Genomic DNA, 26,353 nt, shown 5'->3' on the forward strand with positions numbered 1-26,353 from the left:
AATTGAAAGATAATTCATGTGAAAATAAAAATAATTATAGTTAAATAAAAAGAAAACTTGAACTGCAATCTGTCTAAAGTGGGATTTAATCATTTCTGAGAAATTATAATCCATTCCTGGTATGATAATCAGTTGGTATTGAACCATCAAATGTACTAAAATGTGGTCCAAGCAAGGTTTGAACCCAGGTTCTTCGTTGTGGGAGGCAAATGCTCTAAGCACTCATTTGACTTGTTCAAGTTCATAGCTAATGGTGTATTTATTTTTGAAAATTGTCATCTGATGCTAAAAGCTAACATGCATTTAATCATTTCAGTAAAATTCTAATCCTGATATGATGGTCAGTTGGTATACATATCACTTATATAGTGTATATATTTGCAATGTACAGTGAGAGGTGGGATTTGAACCTGCAACCTCCTGGTTACTGGACTATGCGCTTTACCAACTGCGCCACAGAGCAGTACTGGGCATCTGGCAATGATAATCAGTTGTATCTATACTAGTGGGCGTGGAAAATGGTACTTCGATGTCAGTGCCATTGAAAATGAATGGGTAAAAGTTGATATTTAACGTTAAATTGCGTGAACACTGTATGTAATGTGGAATCAGACGATATATACCCCGAGAGGCGTGAATTTGTTAAGCAAGTTGAAATTCGAACAGCATAAATCGGAACAATTAAGTGGGAGTTGTTTCACGGCAAAAAAATTGTGGAGAAGAAAAATCACAATAACATATTCCCACACTTACATGTGTCATGTATATAACTCTATGTGTTAAGGGGAAGAAATGGATTATTAAAAGGTATTTAAAATATTCCAAAAGTAGATGAATTGAAAGATCTAAAACTTCTTCCACATACACAATATCACCATTTCGCTCAAATATTGTTCGCAATATAAATCTGTGATAGTGAGCCCTTCTCCTTTGCCGAGATAATCCATCCCACCTCACAGGCGTGCCATATAAAGATGCTGATTAGACACCATGACTAGTGCACAGGTGTGCCTTAGACTGCCCTCTGCCACTCTGAAAGGTACAGTTTTGTTTTATTTGGGGGCGGGGGAGGGGGGGTCAAGGGATTCAGAAAAACAGGTCTGTACTGACTGGTTTTCTGAGTCCCCAGACCAGACAAAAGTGTTGCGTTTATATTTTTGTTGAGTATAATACATTCAAGGCATTTAGAAGAATGCCATGAACTTGGGTGTCCAAAAATAGCTGTAAATAAATTACTTATATTTGTAGAGAAATTAAGGGGGGCTGTGTTTACCCCCGCTGCTGTGCCTTCAACTGCAGAAAATAAATTGATTTAACTAAAGCCCTTTTCATCTTCTTCCAACTTCGTGTCCAATAAACACTCACAGTGGGTGGTGATAAAACGAGATTGGCAAGTTTTCGTAAACATATAATGATGGATTTAAACATTAAAATACACTGGGGGGTGGAAACGAAGAGGAATGACTTACTGTTTGTGTAGAGAAAGGTAGCTATCCCATGCGCACTCACACTCAAGAGTGAAATATATAGTGCTTCAAATGCATCCATCCGGCGTTGCGAAATCAATGTGACATCCCACTGAACAAGCTCTCTCTTTGTATTAGTGCACCCTCACAGTCTATAGAAATCACTGAATGTTTAGCCATGTCCAATATTCAGTTCACTCGAAATGAATTACAAGCGCAGCTAACGTATGCACTGACCACAACATCTGTCAGAATAAACCAATCACAATTTTCACTCCAAGGGAAAATCACCATGTTTTTTTTAATGCGAAGATCGCAGAGGGATCAATTGTGTACTGTAATAACTGTGGATTACAGACGGTAGCGTAAGATTTTATTAGTATCAATAAAGCAGCGGAATGTGCTGAGGGTGTCACTTTTTGTTTTCATTCATCTACACTGATCCATTCGGGTGAAGAGAAGCCAAACTCAGCAAAAAATAACACAGGAGGTGCCGAGAGGTGTTTGAGTGGGATATATCAACACCCTGCCTTTTTTTGCAATCTTGTAAGTTCACACACTTGTGCTTCATAAACACTCTGTGTAAAAGATGGCTGGATCTGTCAAGTAACATCTGGAGACTGCTTGAAGCCAATTGTCTTTCATCCCAGAGAATCCCATTGTAAAAAGCGTTATAGCTCCAGTGGGCTGCTGTGTCGCTAGTTTTCATCAGGACGGTGCAATATAAAGTAGTGGAGATAGTTCCTTCTAACCCCTCATTTGGCACCATGCAAAGACGGAAATTCTCGTACCTGGTGATAGTAGTTGACATCCCTCCGGTACGCCATCTGAAAGTGAGGAAAAGGGTTTTAACAGGACTTAGAAGGTAGCTACAGACACCTCATTTTAATCATGGGAGAATAAATTCAAGTTGGATGATTGATTGGATGGTGGGATGAATATTAAAGCTATAAATTCTGAGATGAATCATACTTTGATGTTGCAACGATCCTTTTTACTTCTTTAATGGAGTGTTTGATGGTTGAGATGGAAAGGATACACTTCAACACATGGAAGTTTACCTTAGCTCGTGGATTGAGGTTCCCGATTGCATCCGCTTTGTAGTCCTTTTTGTTTCTTCTGCACAGCACAGCTGTGATTATGAAGATGATGAGTGTCACAACAGCTATGGGTGCCAACACTGCAGCGATGATCCAAAGGTTATTTGGAGGGTTCTTAACCACAGCTGAGGAATGTAAAACATGATCATTTCCATCATCATTTTATTGCACCAATCATATTTTTTAATTAAATGGCCACCGTTTTTAAATGATTGGTTCCGCATTACTCATGTTAATGTCAAATAGTCAATTGCATGGTTTGTGTGATCTCTATAAATAGGAACTTGAAAAAAAAAATCATGTTTTATTAGATAGAGATCAGATGGGCCCTGTGACTGACTGGCAACAAGGATAAGCGGTAGGTGTGTTAAAAAAAAAAATCGATTCGGCAATATATCGCGATATTACGGCACGCAATTCTCGAATCTATTCGATATGCGGCCAAATCGATTTTTAAACATAATTTTTTTTATGGGAATATTCAACAAAACGTCTTACTTGGGGTTAGGGTTCACACGTTAAGCATGGAAGAATGTTATATTAATGGAACATTAAGCCTTAATATTTTATTTCAGTGCTGTTCAAACATGAAACAGATTGCAACAGATTGTTTGTTAAATAAAGTGGCTAACCGATATAAGCCTAAAGTTTCAGATAAATAAATACATTTTCGTACAAATCTTACAGTGTACATGTACAAGTTTACGGATTAGTATTTTCTAAATTTGCGTGGGAAAAAAATCACTATAATCAATTTATAGATTTGTATCGAGGTTAATCGGTATCGAATCAAATTGTGACCTATGAATCGAGATACAAATCGAATCGCCAGGTACGAGGCAATTCACACCCCTAATAAGCGGGATAGAAAATGGAGGGCATAGAAAAATAGATAACAGATATGAGGAAGGTAAATTGTTCTACTTTAGCATCATATAGACAAACGTAGTGCTTCGCCACCATTTTGTGGAATCTCGGTGCCAAGAAACTATGGTGACGTGAGTTGAAGAGCTTCACTGGGGCAAAAGAAGCGCTTTGCCGCCATCTTGTGGCATCAGTCGATTATTTACAGATGTTCACTTTTGCATAGTCTACTTTATCCTACTAAAACATGCAGATGTGGCCATTACACCTACGCTAAAATACTCGCCATTCAGATCAACCTAATGGCGAGTTTATTGTGGGCAACAATCTACTGTATGAGAGAAAGCTACCAGCTCTTAACTGCCTCGACTGTCTCCCTCTCGTACTGTTCACCAAGCACCGAGCAGCTCTGCAGCCTGAGCAAACAATGACCTGCCGGCAGCCTTTCAGAGAGATTTTAGAACACAAAGCTCTTCTTTCTAAACCCGCTATGTGGTTTGAGGTTGTCAACGTCCACTTGTCAAACGCTTACAGGATGCTGTTGCTTACGTTCTGCTTGCAGCTGAACAAAGTAGCCCAGGGTGAGCGCCATGGTCTGAGAATCCACTGTGTTGAGGACCTTGGCAGCTGATGCGCCCGCTAACGGAATGCCATTGTGCTGCACGTAGTAGGTCATCTCTGCTGGATTCCTCAATCCCGGAACTCTTCTGAGACTCACCATCTGACCAGACCAAACACAAGAACAAGTCAATACAATAAATATTGCATGTGCTGGTGTATTCACATTTAGGCAAAGATACCCAATAGACAATGATTCATTCCTGGGTGGTGTTTGTCGCATTTTGGGCTTTTTTGATGTGTTATATAAAAGAAAAAGTATGTCTAAAAAAAAAAAAAACACTAGGAAGCAAAACATTTCAGCAGATTGTCACAACATGTATTGTAGAGGTTCAAAATGGCACCATGCGGTAATTTCTAAATTGTTGCAAATGGGAAAGGGAGATTTATAGCGTGTTTCTTTATAAAATGCAGATTTTGGTCACATTGACTTCCATTATAAATTATAATTTTTATATATGTATAGAGAGGTCTGATGCCACTGAACATTTTGTGTAGTTGAAAGTAAAACTATATTCATAATTAATTTAGTTATCACATTTCAAGAGCAGAGAGTCACAGGCACACTGTAGCCTATCCAACCAATCATAGACCAAACTGAACTGTACCAGCCATTCGCATCCACAATTATACCTATGGGCAATTAACACATCTTTTCCACTGGCTTGGCTCAGCTCAGCTCTACGCAAAACTGTTTGAAGCTGTTATTTTTCCATTGCAAAATATAAATATGACAGAATGTATGGCTGAAAATCAATAGCTAGTAGGGCATGCCAATTCAAGTGGGTACCATGCATTGGAAAAAGGTAAATTAGCCGAACATGTTTCTGGACTGTGTGAGGAAGTCATAGTACCCAAAGAGTCACATATACCACCCAAGTAGAGGAAGAACATGCAAACTTCAAAAAGTATGTTCTAAACTGAGATTTGAAACATCCTAATCTGACCCTTCATGCTGCGAGGCAGACATTCTCACTGCATGCTATAAATTCATGTGAGGCACTCAGTAGCATCTATTATATATGAGTCTTTCTTCCAGAGCAACTGAGAGCTGCTAATCCCCATGGACAATGATCTTTATCATACCTGGACAGTGTAGCTGCCTACAGCGGTAGCTCGTCTGAAGCGAGTGCCCTGCTGGCCTGCCAACACAAACAACTCAGCAAGCCGCTGCTCCATCAGACTGGCAAAGCTTTGGTATAGTTCGGCCAGGCTGGCGTTATCCACATCTTGGATAACTGTGAAGGGGGACGACACATGACAAGTGAAATTAGACACATGCTTGCAAATATTAGTTAGTTACATGATCTAGGAATTACCGTAACTACAACCAGGAAGTGAGCCCTACTGCTTACTACCTACTTTCACTCACTGATCACTGATATACACAATTGCCTTATGTAGCATAAGGTTGTTCCAATTTATTCAGGGTCACAAGACCATATTTTAGATTGTATATCTTGAGTGTCCCCAAAACTTATTAAGGGGAAGACCTTGAACAGACTTGGCCTTGCATCACAGGAAGTGCAGGAGACAAACATTTCGGTCCATTAGCAGCCTTTGTTCTTACCTGAAAATACTAGTAAGAATCTATCCTCCTACTGTATGAGAAAGAAAACTAGAATGCATATGTACACACTGCAACAAGTTAGGCTGATTTCTACACACAAAGGGTGAGAAGGAAAAAAAAACAATGTTATTAATTAACGCTCTTACCTGTGATAACCCAAAAATCCCTGGTGGCAATAGAGGTGTTCAGGTTGTGATACTCTAGCGCTGAAAAGATAAACAAAAATATATATTTAAGTCAGCTGACTAAAATCTAAAGTTTTTGACAACTTATTAAAGTGCATCAATTTGAACTAAGTTGCTAGCTTGGGCTAAAATAAGCAGCGTATTTTCGTGTCCTCTCTATAACGTGCAAGCGGCCAAACTCCCTTCAGATGCCGCTGTGAAGATGCCAGACAAGCAAATAAGTATCCAAGACAAAATTGTTGATAAACTGTCTAGCTGGGCTTCATTGACTGCATTTGAATTTAATGTTCGATAGATGTAAACACCTTCCGCGATTTGCTGTCAAATGAAGCAGCTGGTGTGACCGTGTCACACACTGCGCATGCGCTTCCCCCACTACATACATCACGGCACATCACATGAGATAACTGTGTGTGATATAGAAATACTAATTCTGTGTTCTATTTTAACCGCCAATACCTGCTTATCCTCGTGTTTTTTATTGTTATTGAGAAGTCCATAAGCTTTGCATTTCGCCATTATATTTTTTTTCTAAGACGAGAATTCTATCGCGATCCAGATTTGCGTTTCAACGACTCTATGTCACGGCATCGCCTCCTACAGGCCAAGGATATTATGCACGCATCAGCTTCCTCGATGTCTCTGAATAATTGGTCCCGGGTGCTATTATAAACTGGCTTTAATACAACCAGTTGTAACAAAAACTCGTTTGGATCACAATTATTTTTCCTCCTGATCACCACAGGTACTCCTTAAAGCTCATGAAGTCAATGCATCATGTGCTGTAGTTCCTCTATGGCTGAACATAATTTCAAACTGCTTGTCAACAAATTGCTTTCTTGTTTCAGTCACCAATTCTATTGTTTTTAGGAGACGCAGGAAAAATACAACGATTGTTTAATCACATTGCGCTAACATCAACAGTCGTTTTAACAATCGATGTTCTGTGTGAGCTGGAGATTCAATCACTCTAATCTGGTTATGAGGTGTAAAATATCTGATTTAGTGAGATACAAATCTGAGCTGGCTGCAAGTCAGACAAACACAGCAGCAAGGAGAGCGCTCAGCTGCCAAAGCCTTGGCTGATGCTGTGTGTGTTGTTGTTTTTTTACATCTATTTCCTGCTTGATTAAGCTCCTGTGCTGTGGGCTGCTGCAGTGTTTGCAGGGACGCTGCATTGCTGGCCTGTGAGAGCAGACTGATGTACACTCAGGCATGACAACAGAATGGTGGCTGAGGAAAACAGGAAGGGGGGATTCAGAATTGAAAGCAGAGATTAGCTGCAGGGATGTTGCTGTTCCACTTTAGTCCTGTAGGTGTTGGGAAGCTAAATTTGAAGCTGTTGTAGATAGTGATGGGAAAATGAAGCTTCATGAAGCACTTGCGATACTTTTTGACTCCTCAAGATGGCACTCATGATTTAAAGATGCAATGCAAATGTAATCAATTTTTATTGCACTTGCCTTTATCTTTAAACCAAGAGCACCATCTAGAGGAGTCAAAAAGTATCGCAAATGCTTCATGAAGCTTCATTTTGCCATCACTACAAACTGTCAACCTAGAAGAATAGGATGTTTTGGTCATCTATCTGCATTCATCCAATTCTCACGGTGTATGCTCATCTTCATCTAGACTCGTCATGGTCAGATTATAGAAATTCTTGGGGACAAACCCATGGCGTGATCAAGTCTTGCAAGTTCCTCCGTATCAGCTTCCTATCCCAGTTTGCTACTGAATGCACCTTTTAAAGCATGCAGACCCGTACTAGCCAAAACTCCACATGGACCAGGTTCATTTAACTACTCAACTGCACTGGGGTATTGTTCAAATTGCTGTAGCACACAATATCATCACAACACTCGCGGGAACACATCTATAGAAGGTTATCGCTAGGTCAAGGCAATGTCAGCAGATGCGTTTGTATCAGATTTGGTGATGCGAAGTAGGCAGTTTTTACCTTCTCATGGCCATTAATAATTGGCTCTGTGTCAATTTGTTTTAATGGGAAGCTGATCTTGTAAGCCTCCAAATGCCAGCTTAGGGGCGTTGCGAAAATAGCTGCCCATTGGTGGGATTTGGCTTCAAGGAGCATTAAATCTGAGCCTGAATGATTCAAATTCCACTACATCTCTCACCCATAACAATACACCTTATCATAATGTTTGTAAACAAAAGGCATCAGGGTACTTCGCTGACCTGATCTGAAAAAGCCCACAAGCGGCACGACAGAAGCACTCGGTGTTAGAGCAAAGTCCAAAGGTGGTGAGAGAATCCCCTGCTGTTAATTATTTCCGGTACAAATTGACTTGGAGGTGAGGAGGGAGTCACGCCTCCTGCAAGCAACAGTGATGTCACTGAAGGACGTGGTGAAAAACAAGCATACCCTCATTTGCAGTTTTGTCTCATGATCATTTTTACTCTTTTCTTAGACTTTGGAGTCTTTTTTTCCTTGCTGGCACAAAAAGTGTTTTGAGGCTGCTTCACTCCCTAATGTCATTTTAATGAGGGCTTAATTCAATGCTCATTAACGCCATCCAGATACATCGTCACGCTAGATGTAAACAAAACTGCCATATGTCAATAGTTGGTTCAAATGCTTGTAGCATCTGCCATAGTGAAAATTATTATTTTTTTAAAGTGCATTGAATGCAACTTGTTCCATTCAAATATCTTCTCCTAATGTATTGGAGAATCACTTCTAGCTAAAAGCTCCTGATTCATATTGCATTTGAGACCACTTAAAAGGACCAACATTTATAGCGTGAACAAAAACGTTGCCGATAAGCTTGAAATTGTTTTCCATGCGGACACAATTTGACTTGTGGCAGTCAAGACAAAGCAATCTTTTGTTTGGCACACTATTCCAAATAACTCGCTGGAGTGTGAAATATCTACCTCCCTATTGCCACACAGAGCAGTTTGTGGTCAATTTCAATATCTACTGTAAGAAATAAATGCAAAACAATACAGTTTATGCACTCTTTTATAGTCTTTCAGTGTATCCCCTCGGGCGATGTCGTTTGTGTGTGACACTAAACTACTCTATCGCATCTCAGAGTATGTAACCCCAGCTTTGCGAGCAGAATCATGAATTTTGTAGACAATCTTATAAAACTAAATAAATGATTTTCTCTCTGGGCTTAAAAAAATTAGTTTCAAATTTGCTTCTTATTAGACCGAAGGATTTTGTGTTTGACTCAAAGCAGTTGAGGCTGCATATGGGATGAGAACAGACGGCACACTGGGTCTCTACGGGAATGCTGTTTAGGCTCATGCTGATTCCCTGTCATCATTGCTTTTTTCTCCTTTAAGTACATCTAAAACATAAACGAAGAACTTGGCTTGCAAATGAGCCTGAGATGAAACACACACAGTTAATTTGTGTTTTAGCAACCATAACACTGCAAGGTCGCAATAAGGTTGAATCATGGGAGGGTAGATCAGTGTATCACCTCATATTAAACAACGCTCCAGAAAAATAAACGACGAGCCTGCTTTGTTACAAACAGGTAAAAAGGTCATAGTGTGGCATCAATCCGGGGGGGTACCGTAAAATTGCATTTGACGTTTTTTGTTTGTTTGTTTTTTTTGTTTTTTTTAAGAGAGAGCAATGATGATGACATGTCAAATCGGCAAAATTGCCGAATGAACAATACTGAGCTCTCCAGAAAAAAAATAAAATTGCATTTGAGGTGCTTCACCAGCCAAATTGTGACTTACGCTCAGCGACGATAAGCGGTGGGTAGAAGAGGAAGTAGCCCACCAGCTCAGAAGACAGCTGACCAAGGAGGTTTGAAGCAGTGGTGCCATTAAGAAAGACAGTCCCATTTTTCACACTGTAAACCAATGACACAGCAGAAGAGCCGGCAGCCTGGGAGACACTCAGCATCTGGGCACGGGCAAATTAAGACGAGGCGAAACAGAAAATTACATTAGGGGAAAAGTATGGAAAAGCAAGAATGCATTTTTTTTTAAATAGAATAAATACATAAATCCATTATTTTTACTCCCCCACATCCAAAATAGAAAGACTTACAGTTTCCTTACCTGTACAGACAGTTTGCTGTTGACACTGAGCACTTTGGCCTGTGCTTCAGAAAAAACCTTCTTCAGCCTTTCCTCCATCATTTGGGAAAACTGACATGAGCGTGGATCATCAGCTGCTCCCACAAATTGCAGAACTGGAGAAGAAACAGTGGAAGATGTTAGCCTTTATTTTAACATGGTCTTATTTCAGTCTGTTACACAATCTGACTCTTCACTGTAGTTTCATCCAACACATGTCAAGATATTTGTTGCAATTCTAGTTCATGTTATACAAAATGAAATGCATAAAAATATAAAAAATATACCCTAAAACTGGCTGAACTGAGAAATATAAATAGTAAATTTTAAAAATTATTATTGTTATTATCATTTAGCAATTTCCAAACTATTATTATTATTATTATTTATTATTATTATTATTATTATTATTATTATTTTTTATTTATTTATTTATTTATTTATTTATTTATTTATTTATTTATTTATTATTATTATTATTATTTATCAAATTTTCAAACTATTATTATTATTATTATTATCATTTATCCATTTTCAAAACCATTATTATTATTATTATTATAACCATTAACCAATTTGACCAGTAAAGTAGTGTCTTGAGATACAAGTGTCTTGCTATATTAACCGCTGACTTGATACTGACGTGAAAGGAAATGATCAGTTGGTAGCGGTAATGTATCATTTAATTGGTCTGCCAAACACCAAAAGGTCACTCAACAGAAAAAAAGTACAATACAGTACAGTACAATACTGATGAAAAACATGTTTGTAAAAAAATATTTCAGGCATTTTGAGGGGGTTGAGACGGATTAATTGCATATCCATTTATTTAAATAGGAAAAGATGATTTGACATAAAAGTGAGGTCATGGAACAAACTAAACTCATACCTTAAGGCACCTCTGTATTATTATTGCTGTTCCTATTACATTGTGATTAAGTGTTACGATAAAGGAAATTCTTCATAGTTTGTTCCTGTTTAAAAGTCAATGCACGAACACCACACAAGCATAATATAATAATCTAACTATAGCAGAAAGTCTTAAGATGATTTTATTTTATTTTTTTCTTCCTGACCTGTTTTCAGCTGGAAGCCAGGAGCCGGGCTGGTTCTCCACATTGCAATGGGAATGGGGAGGGCTGTAACCATGGGGAGGTACTGTCGCAGGTCTGCGATCAGCTTATCGCGACCATACCCGTCTAAGCCCGAAAGCACCATGGAGGGGACGTAAACCATGTCTTTTCCAGTCACGTGATAAGCCACCGTCATGTTGGGTGAACCAAATACAGTCTCCACCTAAAAACATTACAAATAGGTTATTTAAAAAAACATCCAATCCATTTCACGTTGTATCCTTTTATATGTTAAGAAGCAGTGGAGAACTTGCAGTACAGTGGCACATATAGAATAGCATCAAATATCTGTATCATGGCTGTCCAATATAGAAGTAGGCCAACGGATGCTTTATGATGATTTTGTACTTTTAATGAGATTGGAGGTTTCTCTTCCATGTATTGTGAAACTGCCAAAGAAACAGCCAAAGAAAACACATTTTATTGTGGATTTACATTACATTAAGGTGCTTCCTGGCAATAGTTTTATGGATTATCCTTGTATTATGATGATTGGTGTCATTGGTAAAATACGCCGCTAATAGCAGAAGTTAATCCCACCTCTAATTTGAATAAGAATATTGTTTTAACTTCATTACTAACACGTAAATATACCAAGATATCAGCCAAATGCATCTAAAGCAGACATCTTCACTAAATGATTAACTGTGTTTTACCTTTTTGTGGCTCCTGCACAAAGAAAGTAGTGAGGGGAAAATGAAGCTTCATGAATCACTTGTGTTACTTTTTGATTCGTCTAGATCAGAGGTGGGCATCGAGGGCCGCAGTCCTGCAGGTTTTGCGTGTTGCCCTTCTCCAACACAGCTGATATATGATCAGCTCATCAGCAAGCTCTGCATAAGCCTGATAACGATCCTGTTGATTGGAATCAGCTTGTGTTGGAAGTGAGAAACCTACAAAACCTGCAGGACTCCGGCCCTCGAGGACCGAGATTGCCCACCTCTGGTCTAGATGGTGCTCTTGGTTTAAAGATGAAAGTTCATGCGATGTAAATTGATTACATTTCCACTGCATCTTTAAACGAAGAGTGCCATCTAGAGGAGACAAAAATATCACAAGTGCTTCATGAAGCTTCATGAAGCTTCATTTTCCCATCACTACTTGTTGGGGTTTTCTTTTCTGAACACAGTTGATTATGATGAAATGTAAATCCTAAGACTTCACATAATTATTTTCTCTTTTCAGTAGTGATGGACAAATGAAGCATCTTTAAACTAAAGGAGACAAAAATATCACAAGTGCTTCATGAAGCTTCATTTGTCCATGACTACCGAAAAAAATAAAAATAATGACACAAATAATGTGAAGTCATAGGACTTACATTTCATCATAATTAAAATGTGTTTAATTAATTTGTATAACTGGGTCTTAATATTATTTTAACTCATTCACTGCCATTGACGGCTATAAACGTCTAAAATTGATTTGAACTATTTCTATTAGTTTAACATTTTTCTCCACTTTTGGTAACTTTTGTTGTTTTTAAAGAAACGATTATAAAAAAATTAGGGGCGTCAGGCGATTAAATTATTAAAAATTAGGGGCATCAGGCGATTAAAATTTGTAATTGTAATTAATCGCATAACTTGTAATGTAAATGTACAATAATTTTCTTCTAGGTTTTCAAACTCTTGTTAACAAAAGTGAAAAAAAAGTTAAACTAATAGAAATAGTTCAAAGTAATTTTTGACGTCTATAGCCGTCAATGGCAGTGAATGAGTTAACAGTGGCTAACTTCAAACTTCCAATGCAAGTAAAAGCAATTATCCAAGAAATATACATTAAAATTGACATAGTTGGCACCTCAAAACTGGTTTACCATTATCAGTGTCACATCTGCATGTTTGCTCACCTCCCAACCATTTATAAGCCTTAATTAAACACACAGGCGACTGACTGCCCTTGCCAGCAGCTTGCGTCCCATTGAGTGAGAGCGCAGCGCCACTAAAAGGAGCCCACGGATCCCGTGGTGAAATGGGTGCGGGGAGTGCAGTGAGGCAAGACACTTTGTGAGCTTCAAGGAGACATGGGAGAGCATTGACCTTCAGTTAGGTAGCGTTGAATGAGGTATTTATTCAGCAATATGTTAGGCTAGGTTGCAGTGGTGTAGAAGTGTTATAATAACCTCATTTAGTGACACGAAAAAAGCTCTTGGTGTGACGTAGAGACGGCAAACATCAATATGCAAGTTGTTTCAATTGCCAATCAGAAGACATGTCAGTTTGATGACTGCTGCAATCCTCATTTAGACACCGCACCTCATCACCCACTGCCTTGTGGGACGCAACACTCAACCTCATTTCTATATCAGTCCTCACTTAGCCTATATGAGGGTCCTTGGGTCTAAGTGTGCAATTTACTTTGAGTTAGTAAACTTTCAAATGTGTGTCAAGGGAAACAACAAAAAGTGTTGACGAATGCTGAGAAGATGAAAGCCCGCAAGCAGTTCATGCAAAGGTGGATGATGATTACAACGAAAAACAGAGTTGTATTTTAATATATTGAAACCATATTGAACCCACTGGACACTTCATCAGCTATACCTACTCAATGTAATCCAAAAATGGAATGGAAAATCTTCATTGTCATTACACATGCACTAGTACAGAGCAATGAAATTTCACCATAAGAGGGAAACAGGATGGAAATCCCTTTCGGTACTCGCTAAAAAGAGTCCTATAAATATGTTCTATTTTAAATATCACAATGCTTCCAAAGTCGTTTTTTTTATGCTAGAGCATACAAAAGGCTTTGATGCAGCCTCTGAACTGAAGAGAATGCATGAAGCAATGGTAGTTATTACAAAAACGGCCAGCAGGTGGCAGCAGAGTATAAGAGATCGACCAGGGCCATGTTGCAAAATGCTGTTTCCCCCACTGTTTTAAACAGATTTGTCAACAATGATGAAACTTAGCTATATTCTAATGCTAATTGCTGCAAAACGGAAACAGATATAGAAATATACTTTCTACTCTAATCTTCTTTGGTAGAGCACAATATTCTGTGGGCCTTTAGTCAAAACAGCCGGGAGCGAAGGGGGTTGCTTCAGTGAAAATGACTGGGAGTAAATGAGACAAGAAGGGAAGACGTGAAGGAGGTAGAGGGTGGAATAAAAAAACAAGGCTCGAGCCATCCTCGCAAAGGGGAGCATAGTGTTAACTTGGAAAAAAAAACTTGCACAAAAAAAAGTCAAGAATGTGATGGTTTGGGTAACAATGGAACCGTTCCCTATTCTACAGAACTAAAAATCCTGTTGCCTTCTGTAAACCAGGAAATGCCTGCTATAACGTGGACATCCAAACAAACTCAAAACTCTTTTGTTAAAGGTTCACCATGCACCCTACAGAGTGCTAATCTTGTGAGCAACATTTCTTATCCAGGGATTTGGATAGAGCGTACCCCAATGTATACATGAGGGAGTCTGCGTTCTGCTTAAAAATGTACTCTACGTGCACTGTTTCAAGAAAGCAAATTTATAACAGTTAAGTGATTCAACCTGTGCTTGGGCTGAGCTATCATTCAGCGCTTTGCGGAGGCCTTGACTGAGTCCCCGGCGCAGATTCTGCCTCTGGATGCTGTCCAGCCTGTTCCTCCTCACGTAGATGGACACAACTATGACACAGGAGTGAAAAGATGAATTCAAAACTGAGAGGTGATCTACAACATACAAATTAACTGGCTTGGGGAGTAGCGGAATACATGTACCGCCGTTACGTAATCAGATTGCAAAAAAAATGTAACTGTATTCCATTGCAGTTACAGGAAAAAACATGTCGTCAGATTACAGGTACATTTATTAAAAATAGGGATTACTTAGAGGGATTACAATTTCTACGATGAGAGAGAGTGCGAAAGAGGGCGAGAGAGAGAGAGAGCGCGCGCACGCCCGCGCGAGTGGGACCGTTGCTACATGTCGGGGAGGTGGGAACGAACGAACGAAGTGACTAGTCATGTCCTCCACACGCGGGCAGTTTGAAAAAGCTTCACGGACGGTAGGAGGAAATGGCGACCGGTATTCACTGGAACTTACTCGGAGTGAAAGTTTGAGCTGAGAGTCCAGCGGCATGCTACGCGCTGTAGCGTCTTGCTAGCTAGCCCGCTAGCCTACAACCATAATGTGAGTTACGCCTTCCAAACAAATCTTCCTCCCACCAATTCACTATTTAAACATCATGCACAACATATACACGGCTAAACTTGTGACTGGGATAAAAGTTCATTTTGCAGTTGATGTCACATATCGCCATCCTCATTGGATGACTATCTATCTATCTATCTATCTATCTATCTATCTATCTATCTATCTATCTATCTATCTATCTATCTATCTATCTATCTATCTATCTATCTATCTATCTATCTATCTATCTATCTATCTATCTATCTATCCATCCATCCATCCATCCATCCATCCAGCTATCTATCTAGCTAGCTATATAGCTATCTATCTAGCTAGCTATATAGCTATCTAGCTATATAACTGTGGGGTGTGGTTGCTTTTAGTGACAGTTTGAAAACAGCATATGGACAATCAATCAATCAATCAATCAATCAATCAATCAAGCAAACAATCAATTTTAATTACACTAGGATTTTTGCTATTTGTAGGCTGAACAGGTCCCTATGACCCGCAAATAGCAGGGGCACGTTGTATAGAATATATATTGTGGTGATATTTATTTTTATTTTGTCTTCATGAGCATACTCAATATTGGAGTAATCCAAAAGTAATCCAGTTACATTACTTTAATATTATGGTACTTGGATTACGTTCCTAACTACATTTTTTTTAGCAACTACATTTTTTTTAGCAGGCAACTTGTAACTGTAATGGATTACATTTTAAAAGTAACCCTCCAAACCCCGCAAATCAACAAGGGTCATATTTACCTGTTCTCACCCACATTCTTTCAGTGATATTGCACTGCTGAGGTGGAGCTTCGGTGGTGGTGGTGAAAGGGGAGATGAAGACAGTAGTTCCTCCTCTCTGAGGGTTCGTCCTCAAGATTGGGGGTATGAAAACTCTCCTGGTGGATGGAGCCCTGATGGTGGTGGTGGTTGTCACGGGCAGCAGCGTGGTTATGGGGGCGGACTGCGTGGCGGTGGTGACTCTTGGCGAAGGCGTTGAACTGCGGGGCAATCTTGTAGTGCCGCTTGCAGCCACGCTTGTGGTGCTGAGCTTCACGGAGGCTGTTGTGGTTTCCTGTCCAGCAGTCAGAGGTGATACCTGAGATGTCCTCTCAGTGGGCCCAGGAGGAGTCATTCCGGTGGGTTTGGAAGGGGCTAGTCTGGCGGGTGCGGACACTCGAGATGTCCCGGCGGTTAGCTTGTCCCTCTCCGCAGCTGTGCAAAGACAAGCATTAGCGGGAGGGATTACTCAAGTGGAATTTGGTCTTTGTAGTCCTTCTTAACACGAGCTTGTGAGGTTGATTTCAGTATTCATTTTGATTAGGGGTGTCAGGCGATTACTTTTTTAAATTTTTTTATTTCAATAGTTAACTCACGATTAATCGCAAATTTTACATCTAAATGTACAATAAAATATTTTCATACTCTTGTTAACATAAAAGTGGGGAAAAAAATGTTAAACTAATACAAAAATGGCTGCATCTTTTAGTCATTGATACAGTATTTTTTATAATAATTCATCAAATTTAGTTAAAATTAAAAAGATGTGCTGTACTGTAAAAAACGAGTGTGATATTGATTTGTGTTGGTTATGTTTCTGCCACTAGATGGCATAATTGCATTTGTAAGACATTGGTGACAGCTCAATGCATTTTTCTTTGCATATTAAGAGCTAGCTTATCTTTAACATGTAACTTGGGAAATTCTGCACACTTTTAAAATTGTAAAATACAACTTGACCCCAGTCTCCACAAATATATGCATTATTATTAAATTTACTGCTGTTAAATTTTGAGGGGGACGTAGTAAGGGGCAGTGATTAATCGCGCGTTAAAAAAAATGGTGTGTCATGTTTGGATCTGTTTTCCTTGTGTGTCTTCCTTGTCTTGTTAAGTGTGATCCTGCCCTTCCTCGTGTGATCCAATCAGTGCCCTCGGCCACTGGTGTCTTGCCCAGGTGTGTCTTGTTGTGTCGTTAGTGTCTGTGTATTTAGTCTGCTGTCTCCCCTCTGTCTGTGTCGGTTCATTGTTTTTCCTTGTGTCATGCTGCCCGTTTTTGCCTTGTCTTTTTCCCCCCCCCATGTTTTGGTTCATGTTTTGGTTCTAGTTTTCGTTTACCTTCTTGTTTTTGGTTTAATTAAATCCCTCTTTTGATTGAACCTCTCTGCCTCCTCGCCCTGTCTTCCCGCATTTGGGTCCTCAAGCTCCCCCATCCTGACATGGTGGCGTTAAAGGAACTTTAAATGAATGCATTTTGACACCCTTAATTTCCATATTACTTGACGGCTGTACAGCCGAAGGATGGTCTAACAAAACAACTCTAAAGAATCAAAAGTTGAAACGAAATGGGGAAAAAAACTATTCTAACCCTGGTAGGAAGGCTTGTTTCGAAGTAACATCCAGAATGGCTCCTCTCAAGATGAGCTCATTCTCGTGTAGGAAAGAACCACAATCGATAACAAGAACAATTACTTACTCACTACTATTTGATGAATCAAATCTTACGCATGCACGTGCACGAGTGTCCGAATTTGGATCTTCACGTGATGCTCCATCTGCTGCTAAATTTGAATTTGACAAATAAAAGCCAGAAACTCCGATAAAAGGCATTTTTTTTCAAAATGGTTCATCTTTGGTGGTGCTCCACTTTCGATTTGCTGCCATTACTACTTTTGTGCCAAAGCTGAAAATAGCTCTTAATACCTCAGTGCTTTCGTATGCTGGCCATTATTGGCGCCGCCACCACTATTAGGGTTTTTGGACTTATCTGTGAAACAAGCACACTAGGTTCGCTTCATTCCAATAAGCATTTTATGACTTTGCCCGAACTCTTCATTGGAGCGCCCATCAATTTGGTCCGTTGATTACTCGACAGAGAATTGTGATCCTTCCTTCGTGTCACAATTAAATGACTTGCGTAGCTCTGCTTCAAAGACAGTCTTATCATTTTTGAGAAAAAACACGACAGTACATTTGTCATCCTCCACTCACTTCACATTTATGACTTGATTACTCGACTAGTGGAATTTATCCGACACTATATTCAAGCCTTGGTGGACTCGGGCTTTAGAGGTGAGATATCAGGTAAGCTTTAGATAACAGATTTGTGCAGACATCATAATATTTCTTCCTTGATGTCAGGGACTTAAGGCCGAATGTGTCCATCTGTCACGAGTAAATCATGTTTAGATGTCTCTACGGACACCAGATGAATCAGATCACTGCGCAGACAGATGTTTATAACGGTCAATGTTTGTATACGCAACTCTCGTATTGATCCTAACTGAGAGCTTGTGAGTTCTTTCAATTGAACGCTGTCCATTGAGTGAATGATGTGTCTCTACTTACTACTTGGACATAATCAAGTGATGAATCAATGAGGTGTACTTTCAATTTATTGCCCTTTTTACCGCTGGAGATGATGATGGTAACGAGACGGTGTGATTTGTGATACCTGATTTGAAATTGGTGGATTGACTAGATAATTCATAGAAAAAAATGATTGGAATACAGTTTCTAAGCAAGAGCCAATAACAATGTAAACGTTATGGTTTGGGGCAGCATGGTGGAAAGGTGGTTAGTAGGGGTGGGAATCTTTGAATGTCTCACGATTTGATTCAATTCCGATTTTTGGGCCTGCGATTCGATTCAGAATCGATTAAGAACGATTTTTTTTATTCAAAATGATTTGATTGGCAATGATTTTTGCTTCAATCTATAGATGTGCAAGGAATTGTAATGATCTACTCCAGTCTGACTCGCTAATGCTAATTAGCGCGCTACTCGCGGCACTTTCATCACTCAAAAGAATGGCTCCGCGCTGCAAAAAAAAACACTTTTATTGGAATAACTTGATCGTGACTTTTTCCTTCTACTCTCTAATGTGGCTACAACTTAACAGTGTATTAGACCGCGTGGAACCACACTGCCCCTAAGTGGCCAAATCGGGTACAACATGAACAGCGCTCCTAATAAAGGCACGCACAAACAAACAAAGGGAAGACAGTATAAAATAATTTAAGTAAAATAGATTTTGGGACATTTAAAATCGATTCTGAATCGTATTAAATGAGAATCGCGATTCTTATGAGAATCGATTTTTTGGCACACCCCTAGTGGTTAGTACATTTTGCCTCATCTGGCCTTTTTTCTCTGTGTACTCCAACATCCTCCTACATTTTAAAAACATGAATCTTAGGTTGATTGGCCGCTAAAATTTCCAGAAGCGCGAATAAAAGTGTGAATGGTTGTTAGTCAATACGTGTCCTGCAATTAGCTGGCGACCAGTCTAGGACGTACCCTGTTTCTCTCGTCCCAAGTCGGCTGGGATAGGTTCATCCGCAGCACAAATAAGGACAAGCGATATAGAATATGGATGGAGGATACTGTTTAATTCAGTGGAACAAGCGCTATGAACTATTCAATGACCTTGAGAGGAAAATTCCGCAGAATGGCAGATGGAGACGACAAAGAGCACGTGTGTCCTAACATTCACCATCATGGAAAAAGCAAAAAAGTGGTGTGAGTAGCCAGACAGTCTTACATGAACTTCCTGGAGACGATGAAGACGGCGCCTCTGCGACTCGGCTGGAATTGTGTGAAGGCCATTGGGTGATGTTGATATCAGTGGAGAGTGTCGGGGAAGTTCGACTACGGCCAAGGCTCTCTGGGTGTTTGACAGTTTCCGCCATGACAGTTAAGACAGACGAAAAGGCAGGTAGGCCCGATAGGCCTTGCCCCGCAGATTCTGAGCCAGCCTCTGAATGGGGGGCCGCAAAAGGCACCCGCTGGCCAGCCGATGGATGAGCAGGAGCAGCCGGGACTGCGGGGTCGCTTGGTAAGGACGAGCCAGAGGCATCATAGGTGTTCTTTTCTGTTAATTGAATACAAAGGCCATGTAAGGTTAATATTCCAGATACAGGCTACTATTACTGTTAAATAGTTTGGTTTCTCAGGCTTTAAAAAATGAAAACACCCTGACACAAATATTGATGCAGACCTTTCTCTACAGTACTATAGTAGAGATAGGCCGATTTCAGGGCCGATATCGATGCTGATTATTAGTAGTCAAGGAGGCCGATAACCGATATTTGGAGCCGATATTCAATTTCAGTCCGAAAAAGAGGGGGGGAGTTGGGGAATATTGGCTTAAAAAAATTTTTTTAATACAAATGCCAATTTTGACTTTGTTGCAATGTCTTAAAGCATGTTTATTGAAAAAAAAAATTCAACTTTCAAATTGTTGATTTTTTTTTTTTTTTAAATCTTAGACAATAGACATTCTTTTAAATTTCTCACAAAATGTTCAGGGAGCTCCAAAGGTTATCAGTACGTTTTAAAAAGTTAAATGGAAACTAAAACAAGTATTTTTTTCCCCCCCAAAAAATTTAATTTAAATTTAAAAATACCTAAAATCTTAACTTTGACAATCCTTAGTTTTAATGTTGAACAAAAACAAAAGGTTCAGAAAGTTCCCAGGGTCAGCAGCATCTCTTATAAAGTTAACAAAAAAAATGTAAATAAATAGTTCCCTGAGATTTAAATGGTTTTATATTGACCTTTTATCTTCTGTCAGATTTTTTATTTTTTTTTAAATGCGGATACCGATATTCGTCAAAATGCCCAATCTCGATCCCTATAGCTAGTAGCCACTGTACCAATTAGCATGCGGGCTATCCCATCTAGCATTCAGGTAGACCCTGATCATGGTGGACTCATTTCTAGTCAGACCTGCTTGTCGGGTCAAACGCAGAAAGAAACTGCCATTCACGTTATAATAATCAAAAAACTGCAGGAAACAATTTCCCAGCTCAGAATCTATTCTAGTGCTGATCCCATTCTCCGCTTTTATTCACATCCAATCACCGACAGATCCATCAGTGGGTTTCCTGTGACTATCTTCCATCCCCTCAGCGTGCTGAAGTGCATCCAGATAGCTCTCCTTCACAGCACATTATGGCATTTGAAGGGGAACTTTGAATATTAAGTGAAATATGCGCAGCGTTGTCAAGCACAGTCATTTTTGTTCATGTCGATTTAAAATGACTTGCACGTGTGTATGAGGTTTCTACATTAAAACTGTAATAAGAGAACATTGATTAATATCACAGTGCCTTCCTTTATTTCTCCCGCATATTTCCTGTCTTGTGATTAACTGAATATTATGATCATCACTGTATGACAATCTTAAGCTGTTATTCAAAGATGGAAAACATTTATTAAATGTGAAGCTATTATGGAAACCAAAGAATGTGTGAGCTGCTTCAATACTGCCATAAGGTCACTAACAAAATGGACGTTCTAGCACCTCTCCTGCTCTGCTAACACGGATTGGCATGCCAATCCTCGCTGAGGTGTTGGCTACCGCCGGTTAGCCACCTGCTCTAAAGGAGCGAAGCATATGGGATGCTTTTTTTTTTTTTAAACAACGGGCCAGGGAGGGCAAGGTGATCAGATAAATGAAGTTTTGGCTTGCAGGAGGGAAATGAGAAAGTGAAGCTGACAACTTCGGGTGAGTAAGTGCAGTTGGGAAATGAGGGAAGGAAATGAAGAATGGAAAACATTGGTGGCCACAAAAATATTGACGCTTTGGGCAGTTTCATGTAGGGGTGTACTCACTTTTGTTGCCAGTTGTTTAGCTATTAATGGCCGTCTTTTGAGTTATTTTGACACTTTTATTTTTAACACTGACTACTTTTCATTGTGTTAAAGTGTCATTGTCATGAAAAGATACAATTAAATATCTGCAGAAATGTTCGGGTTCGAATCACTTTTGTCAGGCACTGTACATTGTGATTGTCAAGGAGCTGTTTTGAATATTTTGGGTTACTTTATCTGGTTGGCAAAGCGGCACAGTGGGACACACAAGAAGAATAAACATATTCTAACAATATGTTTAAAAATATTTTCTTTTTCCACCCCTTCAGTCATTTTTTTCCAATTTAAAACTTTCTCTCAGAAGTCCACACAAATGCTTTATATTCATCCCCTGAGCAGATAGCACTATGTTTGAGTAACCAGCAGTCCGACATGTCACTGCGTGCTCCATTATACACTACTTCTCCTTTTGCTCTCAGCTGTTTTTGTGCTTTTGAGTGCAGAAAATGGTAAACAAGAGAGTACATTTCCAAAGAGAGGCGCAGAGAACCCTGCGAGCAGAGAAACACATTTCAGAACTAGGATCATCTGCTTCTGATGAGGTGCCAGAGGCATCCCTCAGGTTTGGACTCTTTTCATGGACGACGCACACACATACAGGATGCTAGAGGTGGGAATGAGTCTCATGATTCAATTTCCGATTTTTGGGTCTGCGATTAAATTCAGAATCGATTTTCGATGCGGAACGATTTTTGATTGACAATGATTTTTGCTTCAATTCATGTGTGCGCAAAAAATCGTCATGATCTACTCCAGTCTGACTTGCTAATGCTAATTAGGTCGCTACTCGTGGCACTTTTATCACTCAAAAGAACAGCTATTCATACAAAACGTTTCAGGAATGTATACAGAGAAGCATCTTAACATTACTCACCGGCATATGCTCTTCCTACATTGCAAAAAAAAAAAAAACTTTTATTGGAATAACTTGATCGGGACTTTTCCCTTCTACTCCAAATATGGCTACAACTTAACAGTGTATCAGAGCGTGGAGAACCACACTGCCCCTATGTGGCCAAATTGTGTACAACATGAACAGCGCTCCCAATAAAGGCACGCTCAAACAAGGGCAATACAGTATAAAATAATTTAAATAAAATCAATTTTGGGACATTTAAAATCGATTCTGAATCGTACTAAATGAGAATCGCGATTCTTAGAAGAATCAATTTTTTTGAAAAAAAAACTTTTATTGGAATAACTTGATCGTGACTTTTTCCTTCTACTCTAAATATGGCTACAACTTAACAGTGTATCAGAACGAGCAGAACCACACTGCTCCTATGTGGCCAAATCGTGTACAACATGAACAGCGCTCCCAATAAAGTCACGCTCAAACAAGGGCAAGACAGTATAAAATAATTTAAATAAAATAAATTTTGGGACATTTAAAATCGATTCTGAATCGTACTTAATGAGAATCGCGATTCTTAGAAGAATCCATTTTTTTGAAAAAAAAAACTTTTATCGGAATAACTTGATCGGGACTTTTTCCTTCTACTCTAAATATGGCTACAACTTAACAGTGTATCAGAACATGCAGAACCACACTGCCCCTAAGTGGCCAAATCGTGTACAACATGAACAGCGCTCCCAATAAAGGCACGTTCAAACAAGGGCAAGACAGTATAAAATAATTTAAATAAAATCAATTTTGGGACATTTAAAATCGATTCTGAATCGTACTAAATGAGAATCGCGATCCTTAGGAGAATCAATTTTTTTGCGCACCCCTACTGGACGCTAATGCAACCAAGCTGTTCTAGATGTCTCATGGTGTGACTTTAAGTCGGTGGGACGGTTGGAAGGTCCTGACATCCTGCGCCCTGTCCTGTGTGTGCTGCGCAGTGATGGCCACTGCTGAGGTGACACAATGCAGTGCTTTCTATTTTGCTCAGTGACATGCATCAGCTGTCTGGACCTCGGCCCGGGAAACACTTAACTACTGCAGTCATGCAGAGATGTCGACATGTGCTCCATAAACGAGATGTTTATCTTCTCTTTCAAGACTTTTGAGTCTTTCTTGATGGCAGATGCCAGGGGTAGGCAACCCCGGTGCTAGAGAGCCACAGTCCTGCGTGTTTTAGATGTCTCCCTCCTCTAACACAGGTGATTCACATGATGAGATCCTAAGTAAGCTCTGGATAACGATCCTCGGGTTATGGGTGTTAAACTAGGGTTAAGGGTTCGTTGCAAATTGAGTTTTGAACTAGGGTTGGGGTTTCAAAGGAAGGTTTTCAACTAGGGTTGAGTCACGTGGTGATAAGCATGGAGGCCTGCCTCACAATATCTGTTGTAGGTCAGCCAATAGGTGTTTGACGGGGTTGAGGTCAGGACTCCACCCCAAGCATGCCTGTATGGAACTTGCTTTGTTTATTCAAAAATGGATGTACTCAAATGTTGTGAAGCACAGAATGGGCAAAAAATGCCTTGGTAAGATAAAGAATCAAGCACAACACTTAAAAATATAGTGTTGTATTTTTTAAGCAGTTTCCAACACAGACAAGAGAAAGCCATTACTCAAGTTAGTTTCAAAAGGTAACGGGACACATTCTCGCTGAATTCTTACATGAAAGATTATATTTATCTGCTGGCTCAATCGCTTTGAGGAAGAAAAAAAAGAGAGAGAGAGAGAAATAGATGCCTGAGGCTATTGATTTTTTGGCCTCAATGTGCACATTCAGAAAGATGCAATTTCTCTAAATGGGGCACAAGGTGTACAAAGCGAGCCATTCCAGGAAAGTTTTTACAGTAGCCCGTCGCCGGCCAAGGAGCCATATTTGGGAATTTAACAAAATGGAGGCACATGCCTTATAAGGTGGTAGAACAAGGTGATTTCTCCTTACCAATCAGATAAGAAGAGTAAAGAAAATATCATGCATATAATCAATTAAATGCTACTTAATCATTAAAAATCTAGAAACTTTCCCTTGCAAATATAAAAAAATGTCCAAGCGGTCACTGTAATATATTACTTATATTACATATGCAGATATAATACAAGTTGATTCAATCTCCACAGTAAGCTTGTGATGTAGCCTCACTTTGTTTTGTGTCTTTCCTGATCACGAACTCTTCTTAATTTAATCCAATCATTTTCCATCGTGGGACAGTGACAACCTGTCAGATGCGCTGAAAAGGTTTGCTCATCCGCATTCTGAATATGGAGCACTGTCATGACAGTCATTGGAATTCAAATGGACGGGTTAAGATAAAAAAAAAAATGGGTGCATGTTCCTGAGGATCCTCTCATCATTAGAAATTAATGATATGAAAGAAGGAAGGAGCATTAAAACTAGCAAAAATAAGTCCCCTGTGTCTATTAAAAGCAATAGAAGTGACAGATTTTTTTTGTTGACTTTATGCAGGCATGTACTTGTCAATTGTAGACAATGTTGTTACAATGTTGACATTGTCAGTTGCTATGCAGTTGCTATATCCCCTGTGATGATATTTGTAGTTGCTATGCAGTCACCGTGTCCCTTATGATGATGATGGATTTGTCACTCTTGTTGTGTCTAGTCACTCTTATCTTGCAGTTGCAATGCAGTTATTATGTCCCTTGTGGTGATAAGGTTGTCAGTTATTATGCAGCTGTTATGGTACTATATTAGTCACTCTAGTTTGTCTATACACAAACTGTTGGGCTATGGGATCGTTGTGGTGTTACGATGTTGATGTTGTGAGTTTCTATGCAGTTGCTGTCAGCTGCCTGTGATATTTGTAGTTGCTATGTAGTCGCTGTGTTCCTTATGATGATGATGTATTTGCCACTCTTATTGTGTCTAGTCACTCTTATTTTGTGGTTGCTATGCAGTTACTATGTCCCTTATGATGATAATGTTCAGTTGTTATGCAGTCATTATGGTACTATGTTACTCTAGTTTGTCTAAAGACAAACTGTTGGGTAGTTTCTATGCAGTTTCTACGTCCCCTGTGATATTTGTAGTTACTATGCAGTCACCATGTCCCTTATGATTATGATGTATTTGCGACTCTTATTGTGTCTAGTGACTCGTATTTTGTGGTTGTTACAGTATACAGTTACTATGTCATTTATGGTGATAATGTTCAGATAATGTTCAGTTGCTATGCAGTCACTATGGTACTATAATACTCACTCTAGTTTGTCTATAGAAAAACTGTTGGGCTATGGAATCGCTGTGTTGTTACAATGGTGATGTTGTCAGTTTATATGCAGTTGCTACATCCCCTGTGATATTTGTAGTTGCTATGCAGTCACTACTTCCCTTGTGATGATGATGTATTTGTCAATCTTATTGTGTCTAGTCACTTTTATTTTGTCATTGTTATTTTGCATTTGCTATGCAGTTATTATGTCAATTATGGTGATACGGTTGTCAGTTATTATGCAGTTGCTATGGTACTATATTAGTCACTCTAGTTTGTCCCTTAGTCAACAGTCACTCTTTGTTTGTCTACAAACGTATTTTATCATATAGGCCTTTATTCAGTCATATAGGATTGTAAACTGCCCAAGCGAGAGTTACTGAATGAAAATGTTGTCAGCATGTCAAGGTTTTCCCATTTATACTTTTCCATGTCTT

At 39.4% G+C, this 26,353-nt stretch overlaps 1 protein-coding gene across 1 annotated transcript in view; it reads right to left on the minus strand.

The window, feature by feature from the left end:
* kiaa1549lb (KIAA1549-like b) overlaps positions 1-26,353 on the minus strand; it is a 59,176-nt gene that overhangs the window by 15,135 nt on the left and 17,688 nt on the right. The window contains exons 2-12 of the mRNA XM_077564523.1: positions 19,672-20,001; positions 15,892-16,344; positions 14,498-14,613; positions 10,945-11,164; positions 9,851-9,984; positions 9,524-9,692; positions 5,765-5,824; positions 5,135-5,286; positions 3,980-4,151; positions 2,528-2,691; positions 2,258-2,293 (exon numbers count right to left, since the gene is read on the minus strand). Of these exons, the coding sequence (XP_077420649.1) occupies positions 2,258-2,293; positions 2,528-2,691; positions 3,980-4,151; positions 5,135-5,286; positions 5,765-5,824; positions 9,524-9,692; positions 9,851-9,984; positions 10,945-11,164; positions 14,498-14,613; positions 15,892-16,344; positions 19,672-20,001 (2,006 nt within the window). The remainder of the gene's footprint in view (positions 1-2,257; positions 2,294-2,527; positions 2,692-3,979; positions 4,152-5,134; positions 5,287-5,764; positions 5,825-9,523; positions 9,693-9,850; positions 9,985-10,944; positions 11,165-14,497; positions 14,614-15,891; positions 16,345-19,671; positions 20,002-26,353) is intronic.

This window comes from Vanacampus margaritifer, chromosome 4, assembly GCF_051991255.1.
Source record: "Vanacampus margaritifer isolate UIUO_Vmar chromosome 4, RoL_Vmar_1.0, whole genome shotgun sequence".
In the NCBI taxonomy this organism is placed as follows: Eukaryota; Metazoa; Chordata; class Actinopteri; order Syngnathiformes; family Syngnathidae; genus Vanacampus; species Vanacampus margaritifer.